The 14103-nt window shown below is 53.5% G+C and overlaps 1 protein-coding gene across 1 annotated transcript; it reads right to left on the reverse strand.

Annotated features, from left to right (window-relative positions):
• Positions 1 to 4269: 4269 nt before the first annotated feature.
• LOC104508517 (chromosome unknown open reading frame, human C9orf91) lies at positions 4270 to 13805 on the reverse strand (the record flags this gene model as incomplete). The annotated part of the gene is made up of 8 exons (XM_010150172.1): positions 13656 to 13805; positions 11772 to 11881; positions 11096 to 11203; positions 9710 to 9859; positions 8564 to 8674; positions 6318 to 6398; positions 5270 to 5455; positions 4270 to 4441 (listed from the first exon to the last, which is right to left on the reverse strand). Coding segments are annotated over exons 1-8 (1024 nt in total), but the record flags the coding sequence as incomplete, so codon positions are not given.
• Positions 13806 to 14103: the final 298 nt, after the last annotated feature.

A 14103-nucleotide genomic window follows, 5' to 3' on the forward strand; every position in this document is an offset into this window, starting at 1 on the left:
CTGCCGCTATGTGGCCAGGAAGATGGGGACCTTGTGCGGCCAGCGGCACGAGGAGCCACCACCCTGCCCGGCACAGGCAGCCCCCCGCAGCCACCGTCAAAGTAAGTCCGGGGAGGGGGGGCACCCACACACCTCAGCCCTGACCACGCTGGGAATGGAGGGGCCAGGGCTTGCCTGGGCTCACAGGCTGGGGGGCACCTCCTGTTGCTGCCCGCTGCCTCCAGCAAGCTGCTGCCCTGCCCGCAGGGGCGATGCGCTGGGTCCCCATCCCTCCCTGCCCGTGCTCCAGCAACCAGGGTCTTCCTCAGAGCCAGGCGCCTTGTCTGAGGAAGAGATGCAACAGGTAGACTTTGCAAAAGTTTATTTGCTTTCCTGATTTATCTTCCCTCGCTGGGTTTTGCCTTTAAATGTGTTTTGCCTTTAAATGTCATTGCTGTGTCCCAGCCCCTGACAGAGACGAGGAGCAGATAGCAGCCTTTGGACGGGAGGACAGTGGTACTCGAGGGGTAAAATCAGAGGATGTACCCTGCTGAAGCACTGCTCCCCCACAGCGACATCAACCTGGGGGGATCTTTGTTACTACAGGCACCCTGCTAACACCAAAACGCATCACCATGCACCCCAGCAGCGAGAGGTCTCTGCCCTTGCTGCTGATCTCCCCCTGCCCCTCCTGGCCCATTTCAAACCACGCAGATTGCTGTGACTTTGAGGAACACATGTGATGCCCCCGAGAGCAGCTGCTCGTCCTGCCTGCCCCCCGATTCCACACAGCGGGTACGGCAAGGACCCTCCTGGCCCCTCATCCCTGCCCCAGCCGCGGGGGCTGCTCCCGGCGAGCTGTTCCATGCTGCTCAGGGTTAAAGCTTCCTGTCAAAGGGAAATCGCTTTTGAGCAGCAAACAGAGGAATCTCAGCATGGGAAAGATCAGCCCCACCAGTACCAGTTCCACTGGTTCGGCTGGGTCACTCCTGGGTACTCTGTGCAAACATGCCCAGCGCTGCACCCAGGCACATTCCTGGGCAGCTGCCAGGTCAGATCTTGCCCTGCTGTCTCCTGCCTCTGCCAGGAACTGTCATAGGAGACTCCCAGGGAAGACGTAGGGCTGAGCTGTTCCCTCTCTGCTGCTCCCATGTGCTGTGTGTGAAGGAGGAAAAGGGAACTGCATGCCTGGGGGAGGTCCTATGAAATCTCCAGAACATCACCTTTCCCTTAAATAATGGCTGGATCCCTAATGGGGGGAGGAGGTGGGGGAAAAGGGATGTCTCCCTGCAGTAATGCCTTAATGAAGTGCATGTGAAGGAAAAGCAGCTCACTGGTCACCTGGCCTGCACTGGGAGCCAGGACTTTGCAGAGCCCAGAGTGGGAAGAGCAGGGAGGCACTTGGGTGTATTAGTGAGGGGAATCAAACTCCCCTTTGAGCAAAGTTAAGCCCCTTCTCTGCCATTAATTGCTGGGGTTTATCTCAGTCAGGGGGCTGCCCCACTTGGCACTAGCAGAGGGTCTGGCCCTGTGCCTTCCTTCCACCGCTGTGGGTGCAGGGCTGCCCCGGTGTGAAGGGTCTGCACCTCCCTTCAGCAGGGAGCAGCCCCCAGCCCTGACCCTGCGGCACCCCGGGGAACGCTGGCCGAGGACAGGGCACCAGGAGCACACGGCTCAGCAGAGCACAGATCCGGTGGGAAATGTGGATGATCTGGAGGCACCAGCGGTGTCCAGGTCACGGTTTGGAAAGTGCAGAGCTTTAATCTGCCTCCCCCCAATCCCGCTGCAGCAAGGTGGGCTCTGCTGGGGAGCTGGCTCTGTGGCCAACCTGGCCTGACTCCCTCGCATTCACCCAACACTGCTTGCAGTTCCCATCAGGAGGTTTTCCAAGCACATTGCCAGTTCAAACCCCAGCCTTGTCCCTTCAGCAATAACCTTTCCCCTTGGCTAATCCTGAATCCCTCTCTTTTCTCCCATGCTTGTGCATTTGCAGATGTAAAGGCAGAGGTATCTGCAGACCCCCAAGCAAGACCCTCGCTTCCCAGGAACACTGACCCCATCCAAACCCAGCCCTGCAGGTCCTGAGGGTAAAAGCCCTCGTGGTCTTCCCCTGAAGGCCACGAGCTTTCTTCCCACCAGTTTCCCCAGGGAATCCATTTGCTGGGAATCCTGCAGTCCAGGGATTGGAGAATATCAGCAAATCCCTCCTGCACCTGCTCTCAACACAGAAGCACAACGATAGAAAATGTCCCAATTGGTCTCTTGTTACCAGAACGTTTTAGCTGGCAGGAAAAAAAGGATTGTCAACGCACACCATGAGATGCTCCTGGCACTTTTGTGCCGTGGAGCGCCAGGGGAAGAGCATGAGCCATTGCATCCTAGCAGCAATCGGGTTTTTATGCCGTGAAACCACATTGTGCTCCCAGTGATATTCGTATATGTTCAGGCTATTTCCACAAAGGTGAAATCAGCTTCTGAGCTGGAGTAAGGAGTCTTGGAGCTTAGGTCTGTGGAAATCCCATTATGTTTTGTACAACCTCCCTCCCCGTGCCCCATAAGCTGGCGAAGCTGTCCTTCCTGGGCAGCCAGCACCCCACCGTGATGCACAGCACCCACAGAGCAGAGGACTGCAGGGACCGCAGTCAGGTCCCCCCCCCAGCCAACGCCACACCATCACAGAGACCAATGACAGCAGAATCGCAAACCCCGCACGTGCGGGGAGGAATCTGCCCGACCCCTTCCTGTGACTGCCTAAGCAGAACCAGAAATAAAGACGGATGAAAAGAGGCTGTTTGGAGCGTAGTGGTTTTTCTCCTGGAAGGGCACTGCTGTCCCTGCAGTGTTTGAACAGGCTGACGCTTTGGACCGCGCGTTGGCAACACCGGGGCTGGCTGCTGAGGCTTGCCTTGCTGCGCAGAGAGATGGATCTTGTCTCACCATCGCTTGTGGTAAAAACAACACGGGGGGCAGAGCCATCCCACACCTCTGGGCAGAGCTGACACTACGCTCCTGGGTCTCTGGGGCTCAGCCTCTGCCACCCTGAGCGATGCTTTGCTCTTTGGTACCAAAGCTCTGGGGGAGATGTGGGTGGCAGGATGGGATGTACACAACGGAGGGATGTGCACAAACTAGTGACCTTAGTGTTAAAACCCTCCTGGCTCTGGGCAAGGAGGTGGCCCATGCTCAGCTTCGTTAAGGTTGGAGAGGCACAAGCCCTGCACGGGAGGCTGTGGGGCTCTGTGGGAGATGGGGAGACCCAGAACAGACCCACATGCCACAGCAAGGCTGGAAAACACACCCCTCAGGGCTCTGTTCTGACCATTGCCACTTCCTAGGACAGCCAACACCACCAAACCGTGTGGTTAGGCAGTCAGGTAAATGCCAGTGGATGCAGCCACTTAAATTTCACGGAATCCCTGGCTCTGGGAACAGAGGAGGGCACCAGCAGCACCCGGACCATACAGCAGTTCTCCATTCACAGGCACTCCGGAGCACACAAACTCTTGAGGGAAATTCCCATTCCCTCACGGACTCCCAGCAAGCACAGAGGTGTCCTGCTCATCACAGGCTCCTCTTACATGCTGTGTGCAAATGCAACAGGGAGGAAGAGGAAAGGGTAAACAAAAGGAATCAGTCTGTCCCAAAATGGAGCAGAAAGGGGAGTCTCAAAGAGCCATGCCCAGTGCCTTCTGTAAGGCCTAATCCCACAGACCATCAAGATGCCCACCACCCTCCTCCCGGGGCAGGCAGCCGGAGGGGCAGGCACCGAGCACTGTCCTGAGCTGGTTCTTAAATGGGAAGTTTGCCAAGGGATTGGGTGAGAGCTTGTCCCTGTCTGTCACGGGACAAAGCTCACCATCCCTGACAACAACTTGACACTAACACAACCCAGAGCAAACATCACTGCTACGCACAGATCGTCCCCAACTTCCTTGTACCAAAAAACCCCAAATACTTCACTTCAAAGGTGGGGGGCTGGCACTTGGCTCCTTGAGCCCCCCAGGTAAGAGCAGTGGGAGATTTCCCAAGGGAGCCCAGGCTGTCCCTGGATTGTTTCTGACCCCCTGAGCAGCTCCTCCACACCAGGCAGGTGGGCAGACAGAAGGTCTCAAAGGTAAGAAACTTTCTGGTGAGTGTCTTGAATGTTTTATTAGTCAGATTTCCACTTGTTCACCCAGATAAGCCCAGGATGAGCGATAACAGCCCTCTCCTCTGCCCCACAGCTTCTTCCCACTGCTGTGTATGGACCTCTTTCATTTCAGCCTGTTCCAGCCCCCTCCAGTCACCTACCCGGGAACCAGCTCGGGTGTGTGTTGAGCACGGTGGTCTCGATGAACTGGCACAGACAGGGCACGCTGCTGTGCTCCAGGTGCCCCCCTGCCATGGCCCGAGGGAGCCGGTCGGTGACCAGAAGCCGGACGTAGCAGCTGCTGAAGATCACCAGGAGCTGCTGGGCCATCACCTGGAAGGAGCACGAGAGATGTCAGAGCAGAGCATCGACCCGCGGGAAGAGTGGATGGCACACTAAATCCCATTTGTGTCCTCATTCAAGGACTGTCCTTGTCTGAAAGAAACAGGAAAGGAGCCAACGGCATATATAACCGTCCCAGATCCCCTTCTGGTCAGCAGTGCTGGCACACCGTCCCCACGGGCAGTGACACGAAGTGACTGCTCGCCAAGGGGGTGGCTGGGGAGCCGGGCTGCCTGGGGACCTGCCCGCCCTGTCACTGCCTCCTGGTGCTTGTTTTTGCCTGTAGACAGACAGAGCTTCAATCCGCAAGGATGTCACCTGCACTGAATTCACCTAGTAACAGCAAGTGGAAAACTGCAAAATAAATCACAATCATCCCTTTTGAAGCATCTTGCTGATCAGGAACGAGGACACATTTGTTGCTCAGCACGGCGCAAGTCTTTCGAGACATGCTCCGTGTAGGAAACGGAGGCTGGGCATGGCCGTGCCTCATCCCCAGCCTGGACAGGGGTGCTGGGTCCCTGCAAGGACCCCAGGAAGAGGTTGGCTTCCAAACTGGGACCCCCAGCCACCAGCAAGGAAAAGCCTAATCCATTAATTCCTCAAGGATTAAGTACTAGCGTCTCAGTAAGCATTAACTGCTCACAGTGTCAGGGCTGGGAAAGGTGTGCATGGACCTCCAGATTTCCCGGTGCTTCTACTAGTGAAAAAGGAGGTGTTCCCATGGCTGGCGGCTGCTGGGACAAGTTTTGGAGCTGAGGTGCCTGGGGAGGCAATTTGGCACCTCTGTGTCCGTCGAGGAGAGATTTTTCTCATTACCTCCGGTGGGCCCTCGGGAACGAGGCGGAGCAGCTCGTTGCATGTCACAGGCTCTTTATTTAGGTTCATGCCACTGGATAAGAGAGGGGACTCTTCACGTGAAGCCTCCTCCTCCGTCCCTGGGTCAGGACGAACCGCCACCTCCATAACCACACAGAGCTGGTCCAGGCTGTGCCGCAAGCCCGACTGGAAGAGAAGGAGATTTTGGGAGTGTCCAAAGGCAGGCAACAGGGCTGTCCTGAGGACAGCCGTCAAAGGACAAGACTTCCTCCTGCACATTTTTTCGCTCCTGGGAGTTATCATCCCAAGAGTAAAAAAAGCATTGGCCAAGAGCTGTGCCCAGCACTCGGAGCCAAGCGCCTCCACCCCGCAGCCTCCCTGCTGTCAGCTGCCTCCTGTGCTGGCAACTGCTCCCAGCATGACGGTCACAGCCTAGCACGGATAATTTTGTCCTTAAAAACTGTATCAGCCCATATGTGAAGTGGTGTGTTACTGTCCATCCCCTCATCTGCATCTGTTGGTTCATCCGGGGACATGAGCAGCCTTGAGACTTTCGGAGGGTTGTAGCCCCTCATCTCGCTCCATGGCCATGGGCAGCAAGGGCAGTCAGTGCAGAGAGCACCGTGTTTGTAGATCATACACCTGCGTGGGGGAAAACATTTTCTGAAGGCCAAGAGGAGAAAATCTGTGTACAGTTAACCTAGTACAGTGTTTACTTATTCCTCAGGCTATCCCATTTATTTTGAGAGGGCAGCTCAAGGTGTCCCTATTTCAAGTTGTGACACATGCTTTCAAATTTGCCCTTGATTCTTGAGGACTTTCCTTTATTGAAGTGTTATGATTAATTATCCAGACACGCACCTGCCACAGGGCCTAAACAAATCCCTACAGAACTGGGCACCAACAGATGCAGTTTATCCATCTCCCATTCTGTCCAGCTCCCAGTTCACTGCCAGGGATGCCCAGGAGGACAAACACCTCCATGCCACCAAAGCTGGGGCGTAGGGGTGTCCCTGCAGGAGCTCGGGCTGTGCCCACCACCACTTACCTCTCGTGTCCTTTGCAGGTCCGCGATGTGGGCTGACAAGTACTGGAGGCAGCGCTCGGGGTTGAAGCGTACGAACCACAGCTGGGACGGGCAGGGTTAAGGAAGGGATCTTCCCATGCTCCCCTCTCTGCAGCCCTGCCCCTCCTGGTACATCCACCATGGTATATCCATCGCGACTGTGGCGCAGACCCAGCAGGAAGGGGAGCAAAGGCAGCTGGTGCCCACGCGATGCTCAGGATGCAGTCGGGAATAACACATGGCAGGGCTAGTTTAAGCCAAGAGGGTCTGGGCTGAAGCTAATGGGGAAGAGAAGAGGGGCAGCTGGGATGAGGGACATTGCCCGAGGGCAGCCAGTCCTCCTTGCACACCTCCCACCCCCTGGCTGGGTGACAACTGGAATAACCCAGGGCCATTGCCCACCACATCTCAGTGGCCTTGCATCTAAATAAACTGGTGGGTCACCTTGACTTACCTCCCCTAAAGTCCTTCCTGCTTTCTTTCCTTTATCTCTAGGGATTCATTCCATCCATTTTTTTTTTTTTTTCTTTTTTTTACAGACTTTACTGTACTTGGTGCTTGCCTGCAGGATGGAGGCACTTTTTGCAAAGAATCTACCAAGAGCAGCGTGTTGGGGATGTCAGCCCTGCCAGCCTTGCGAGCAGCAGCCCCCCAGAAGGCAGAAAGGTCTGCCCTTGTGTATCTACTCAAGCTGCCATCATCAAGGGGATTCAGGAATAGCTGAAAGATAGAGGGATAATCATAGAATCATAGAATCACTAGGTTGGAAAAGACCTTAGAGATCATCCAGTCCAACCGTATCTGTCCGCCACTAAACCATATCTCTCAGCACTTCATCCACCCGTCTCTTAAACACATCCAGGGACGGTGACTCCACCACCGCCCTGGGCAGCCTGTTCCAGTGTGTGATAACCCTTTCGGTGAAGAACTTCTTCCTTACATCCAATCTAAACCTCCCCTGGCGCAGCTTGAGTCCATTCCCCCTCGTCCGATCATCTGTCATTAGGGAGAAGAGACCAACACCCACTTCTCCACAACCTCCTTTCAGGGAGTTGTAGGCAGTGATCAGGTCTCCTCTCAGCCTCCTCTTCTCCAGGCTAAACAAGCCCAGTTCCCTCAGTCGCTCCTCATAAGACATATTCTCCAGACCCTTCACCAGTTTTGTGGCCCTTCTCTGGACACGCTCCAGGACCTCAATGTCTTTCTTGTAAAATGGATCTGACACTAGAACAGACTAGAAAGTGTAAATCCTTGGGCTGTTTCCTGCTCTCAGGCAATTCCAGACACCTAGGTGGCGGTGAAAGCTCCTCTTCACTTACTGAGGTGCAACACTGAACAAACAGGTAATTCAGGTTCTTAGTGTTGCCTCCTCATTCTGCATGACTTCAGCCCTGCCAGCCCTCCTGCCGTATTCCCTGCCCCCTTCTCTGGGCTCCAGAGTTCCCTCTCCATCTGTATTTCAAATTTGCTGTACATCTCTGTGTACATGGGGGTTGGGGTCCAACAGAAAAATCTGGGACACCTTCTCCCTGACCTTCCTTTAACACTTTCATGGTGTCTTAAAATCCTCTTCTTTCCCCCATGCCTTTGTCTAGCCCTGAAAAGGTACATCTGAAAAGTGACAAGTAACCCTCCCTGCCTGGTGTCTCCAACCTGCATTTTCAAAGGCCACGAAGGTCAGAGGCACTTGGCAGCTACAGATCTGGTGCCGGACCCGCCTGCGTAACCAACTTCTCTCGTGTGCCTGAAGGCGGGAGCCCAGGGCTGCGAATCACCCCGAGAGCAGAGCAGAGGCACTTGGGTGCCATCGGCTTAGTTCGTCTCCGCAAGGCAGAACACGAGCTCCTAGGGACAGGGACTCGTTTTCTCTGTGCTGGGCTTTTTGGTGTTTGGGGTTTTTTTGCCACAGGCACATTGCTGTCACTCTGCTCATAACAACAATCATCACTGTCACATAAGTGTAATACGCTTTCAGGAATAATTGTCTGCCCAAAGGACTAATCCCACTTCAATCTTTTAGACTCATTATTTCTAATTGCCTTTGGGCATATCTCAGTCCCCACTTAGAGAAGAAAATGGACCTAATCCCTTGTGCCATTCAATATGAGAAAAAACAAATCCTAGAAATCCCACCCTCTGGAAATCCTCATGGATCCTAACATGAATAAATACCTCCCCACCATGGGCTACCCAGGAGAGATATGAACAATTTCCCACAAAAAGGATACTTGTAGGATGTTGTGTGGCCCATCCAGGACATCCGTAATCCCCAGAATTAAGCTGTGTTTGATAAAGACTTCATTGGCAGCTGCCAGCCTCACGTCTGTATTCATATTTATCTATTCAAGAATGCAGTAGAAATTAACACTCTTCACAGCAAAAATCAGGCCAGCCAATGGCTACAAACTGCAGCTGGACAATCCCAAATTGCACCTCTGAATGGAAAACAGTGAGAAGAGCAGTCTGCAGTCAGGGCAGGGTTGTCACCACCAGTATTGGCCCACCCACCGCTGGTGGACGTAGCCAGAGTCTCACTAAGGATTATTTCTCTTCCAGACAAGGTGTCTGAAGGCGGATTGACTTCCAGTGTCACGCTCTCCCTCCCCGCAGCAGTCCCCGAGTGAAGGGCTCCTTCCCTGAACATCTGTGCAGCTAGACGTTTACCAGGTTTCCCCTGGGAAGAATCATTGCACAGCTGTCGTTAGAGGCTTGCTCCAAAATCCATTAAAATCAGTGCAAAGGCCCCTCTGGATTTGGAATCAAGCCTTTCCAATATTGTTCTTCAGATCACTCCTTCGCAATCTCCACACTCCTGTGATTCCTACGAACAGAAGTTGACAGCCACCAAGCAGCAGATGCTGCAGGCTGCTCGCCTCCCTCGTTAACGTCATCTCCCTTTTCCTTCTACCGCCCAGCCTACCCCGGGTTTGTAACTTCACTGCAAGTTCCATGGGTTAGGAGCTGCCTTTTTGTTCCGGACCTGTTGCGAGGTGACCCAAGTAAACGATGCTGCACTCAGCCGAGAGCGCAAGGACTGCCACCAGACGCAGGGCAGCAGCTGGCTCCGCCAGTGACCCCCGAGGCTTCCCCCCAAAAAAAAGCAATGGTTGCTTTCTCCCCAGCAACAGCAGGTGCTTTCCGCCAGCCTGCCAGGCTCCAACACCTACGTTTCAGGCATTACGACACCTAACGTGGCTGGATAACATCCCTTGCCCAAACCCCATCTCCGAGTCCGCTGTAGAAATACTCCATCCTCCCCGGATAAGTACGTTCTTTGTACGCATCTAGGAGGTGACCTGGGTCCCAGCACTTGGGTGGGAGGGAGTCCTGCTCCCCGCGCTCTGCGTGCCCGCACACAAGCGGCCTCCTCTCACCTTCCTCTGGCGACGGTCGATAACCAGTATCACGAGTACGGTGACCGCCACGGCAGCCAGGGTCACCAGCACGCTGGCCTCCCAGTAGCGCCCGAAGGAACACAGCTGGACTGTGGAGTAAATGTTTGTCCAGAGAGAGATGTAGAAAACCTGTAAAAACCCAAACAGACTGATGATACTCACACAACTGTGACAGTGGGAAAAGTCAAGGGAAGAAGAAAAGTACCAGTTCCTTCTCCTTGGTAATACCTTAGCATAAATTAAGTCACATGAGATTTTCAGAGGGTGAGAAAGGACAGAAGTTCTTTCCAATAATAAATAGGGGAAAGAAAGGACTAGAAGGACTGAGTGAGCCCTAGTTTATTATAAAAAATTACCGTCAAAGACAGAGAGTGAATTATTAATGATGATTCATACCTAGGAAGGATTTCAACTGAGTTCTTCCATTTAGAGGAGAAACGCACTCACTGAGGCATATTGATAATAATTCTAACAGTCCCTGTATTTAGAAAGCTCCTATGTCAAAGCACTCAAGGTGGGGCAGAGACTACTCAATCACAGTAACGCTCGAATGGTGGACACCGACACCGGGCTCAAGGACCATGCTAAGGTCTGACAAACTCAGCCTTTGCATAAAGACAGGCAAAACTGAATCCATTTGGCCTTTGCTTCAGATTTGCATTTGGGCAGGAGATTACCTGGCAGCAAATACGATGTGTACGGCACAGTGTGTCACAGCACCATCTTGCAATTATGTAATGCATTTGTACTAATCAGGCCCCCAAGCCCTCTAAAGAGGGAGTACCAATTCCACAACATTAGTGAAAGGAAGAGAACACATACAGAATGGCCGCCCAAAAAAATTAAATTCAACTAAAAACAAAGGAGTCAGATTTTACCACACCCTCAGCGTCCTGCAAAGCATCAGCCTTACAGTAGACGCTAATGGTTGGGGTGTCTGGAGGAGCTTCTCTCACCACAAGATGACAAACAAGACTACACCATCACCTCACTAACCAAATCTGACTAGTCCATTTGTCTAGATTAACCTCAGGACCTGAATACCTACAGATTTTTAAAATCAAGTTAAAAAAAAATTCTGGCGTAGGCACTACCACCTCAGCATATGCTGGTTATCCAGCCACGGAGAGCCCGTTTCGGTGGGACTGCCAGCAAGGGGCTGGGAAAGGTGCCTTGCTGTCCATCCACAGAAATTCTGTGGACTGAAATTTCCAAAGGAGCCCACGAGGATGTGTGAAAACCAGTGTCACCTCCCCACCCAAACCCCTCTCTCCCCCCAGGCACAAGAACCCCAGGGGGAGGTCTTGATGCATCTCAGCAAGTGCCTGTCTGTGACAAGCCTACAAGAGACCCCTCCATCCTTACCACAGCGATGGCTATCTGGAATGCCCTGGAGTTGTAGAACATGTACCGCCTCACTTCAGGCTTCAGGACAGCATCCTGGATTAGCCTTCTCCACTGATCCGCTGCCACCTGCGCAGGGAGCAAACAGCACACTGGGGACACCCTCCAGTTCCAGGCTCCCAGCCATGACAACAAGCTTGGGCAGTCACCACGGGGCCGGGCCGGCGCTGCAAGCCAAAGCTGCGCCCCCGAGCACTCTCTCCCCGCAGAGCACACCGCCGTCACAGACTGAAACCTTGCGTGCTTGCCTCGTTTGCAGCGAGTAAAATCTCCCTGGAAAGCGCAGGGAAAGTCATAAGAGAAAACCACCTTTTTATGACAAAGCGTAAGGCAGGACAGATTCTCCCAAGGATGCTCCATCCCGTCGGAGTGACTTTCTAGCAGTTCAGTCAACTGAAGTGCTAGAAACTGCTAGAACCTACTCCGAATGGGTTTCTTAGGGAGGTTAAAGCCAAGATGGTGACAGTTGGCCTGCAGTCCGTGGGCAACAAACCGAAGCCGAACTGAAACAAGCCACTCGAGCGGAAAAAAAAAAAAAAAGAAAAGGAAGAAAAGCTGTCTGTCATGTGGGTGCAAATGAAAATGATGCTAATCCAGGCAGCATTCCCTCCTACGGGTCCGCAGGGACCCAGCTTACCTGAACCCCAAGGGACTTCAGTCTCTCTGCACAGAGCTCCGTGTCGAAGGCGGTGGCCGAGCAGTTGTTGTCCATGCTGAGCACCAGGAGCACCTGCCCGTCGAGGGGTTCTGCAAGAGCCCACAGGAGCCATGAGCACGGCTCTGGCACGGGTTTTTCTCCCAGCAGCTGAGCACGTGGCAAAAGGAAGGCAGAGGAACAGACCACCCTGATGTGTTTTGAATGGAGCCAGAATCACCCCTTGGACACTTCTAACAACCTCACAAAGCTCTGGGAGCAGCACAGCAGCCTGATGGCTCCTGTAAGGAAACAGCCTACAGAAAGGGAGGAAACCCCAAACACATTCCAGGAGTGAGCAGAGGTAACATGACGCTCTGATCTTCAGCAGTATAACGTCTTGCCTCACTGATCCCCAACTGAAAGGACAATGGACTCAAGCTGCTCGGTGTCCCTAAGGTTATCTGCCCCTTAGAGACACTCTCCATTGCCAACCCACCCCACCCCCCCCAAGAAAAAGCTCGACCAATCAAACCAAGGTGCTTTCTGATAGTCGCTGGGATATAGGACTGTCCTGGAGCACGAGCTCCATAGGTCCTCCAGCATCCAGGGCTCTCCCAGAGCTCCTGGGCTCTGCTCAAGACCCTCAGCTTCCCAGTCTTAGCTAGGATTAGGATCAGAGATGTCATCTAGAGGCCCAGGTTGCAGTCAGGAGCCCAGAAAGTGTGAGGACAGCCTGCCCTAGATTTGAGGAGCTGGCTGCTCGGAGCTGGGGCAGAGCAGCCTTGGAGCGGCACAGGAGCACTGTCATCTCCAGGCATCCCATCTGGCACTCATCTAGAGTTTACACAAGCCGTCCTACGTCAAGAGGAAGAGCTCAGGTCTAAGGAAGTGGCATGTTCCGATAAGATCCTGTTTCACCGAAGCGTTTCACCCAGCTTTCCTTCCCCTTTGCAGATCTGGGCTCAGCCGGGTGTCCCCTGGGGCTGCTCCTGCTGACACTGCCGGCTCCGTGCTCTCCTGTGCTGGCTGAAACACAGCAGGCACTCACCTTTCCCTCCTCTCCCACTTACATTCTCCATCCCCACCACCTCTCCACTGCTCAGAACAGGAGTTACCAAGCAAAAGGAGTCAGTGATATTACAATAGGGCATGACGGCATCGAGTCAAAAAGGGAAGAGTAGATGAATCTGAAGCCTCCAAGATAACAAGGTCCTCTTTGTTTGCTGAGATTTATCTCCTCCTGACACAGAGCAGTGGAGACCCCCAGTACAAAGCAAGAACAAAACCAAATGGCCTCAGCGGTCCTGTTCTCCACAGCTTTGTCAAGTTGCTTGGCGCAAAGTCTAGCAAGTTGGGTGCCAAGCTCAGATACCCCAGATTCACGGAGGGGCTCAGCTCCCTGAGCTCTGCTGGAGTGACAAAAGCTGCTTTGCCCCCGAGCACTGAGGAGAGGCCATGAACTGGGTGAGCAAGAAGTGTGCCCTGCCGAGCAGCGCACGGAGGTCTGGGGGCAGCCCGCCACCCGTGGCCCTGCCGCCGGTCTCCGCAGCACCTCAGGCAGTTTCTGAAGTAGATCAAGTTGTTACCAGGGAAGGGAGTCACTTGGAAAGCACAGGTTAAGGTTCCCAAATATTCCCTGACCCGTGAAGGCAAAGGGAAAAGGACACCCAGGGTGGGCATGATGCCCATTCATTCCCATTTATCAGACTTTCCTAAAAAGTCAAACTGTGTTCATCCCCTCCCTGAAAATGCTGAAACATCCATAATGCTGTTCGATTTGAAACTGAGGTGCTGCCCATGAGCATCTTTGAAAAATCTGTCTGCTGTTATTTTAAGGGCACTGTACTCTCTGCTGCCTTTCTCCTTATCAAGTTTCTCACTTACCTGTTGCCCACTGCAGGGATCCTTCCTTTAAATTACTCTTAGAATAGAGGATGGAGGAAAGCGACGCATTTTTCTCCCTTTCACCAGTTTGGCTTTCACGAGCCATGCTGAAGGTGCCTCTCCTCAAGGGACTCCGTGTCGTGCCGTCAGAAATTCAGCGCTTGGCGTATCCGCCTTATCTGTCACTGTTAAGAAACCCCGATTCAGCCCGAAGGCAGCCGGCAGCTCTCTTCCTCAGGGACCAGATTGCGAAACCTTCATTCACACTCCCACTGATGACGTCTTCCAGATCCCACTTCCCATGAGGAAGAAGGCAATGTCTAGCCCTGAAAAAAGGAAAAGAAAATCCCAAATCTTGCAGAGACAGCAAAAAGAGGGGAACAGCACAGACCTCGTGGGTGCACTCTGCTCTTTGGACCCTGCTCCCTGCGGATGTTATCCCCAGGTA

Source organism: Eurypyga helias, unplaced genomic scaffold (genome assembly GCF_000690775.1).
Source record: "Eurypyga helias isolate BGI_N326 unplaced genomic scaffold, ASM69077v1 scaffold8604, whole genome shotgun sequence".
Classification (NCBI taxonomy): Eukaryota; Metazoa; Chordata; class Aves; order Eurypygiformes; family Eurypygidae; genus Eurypyga; species Eurypyga helias.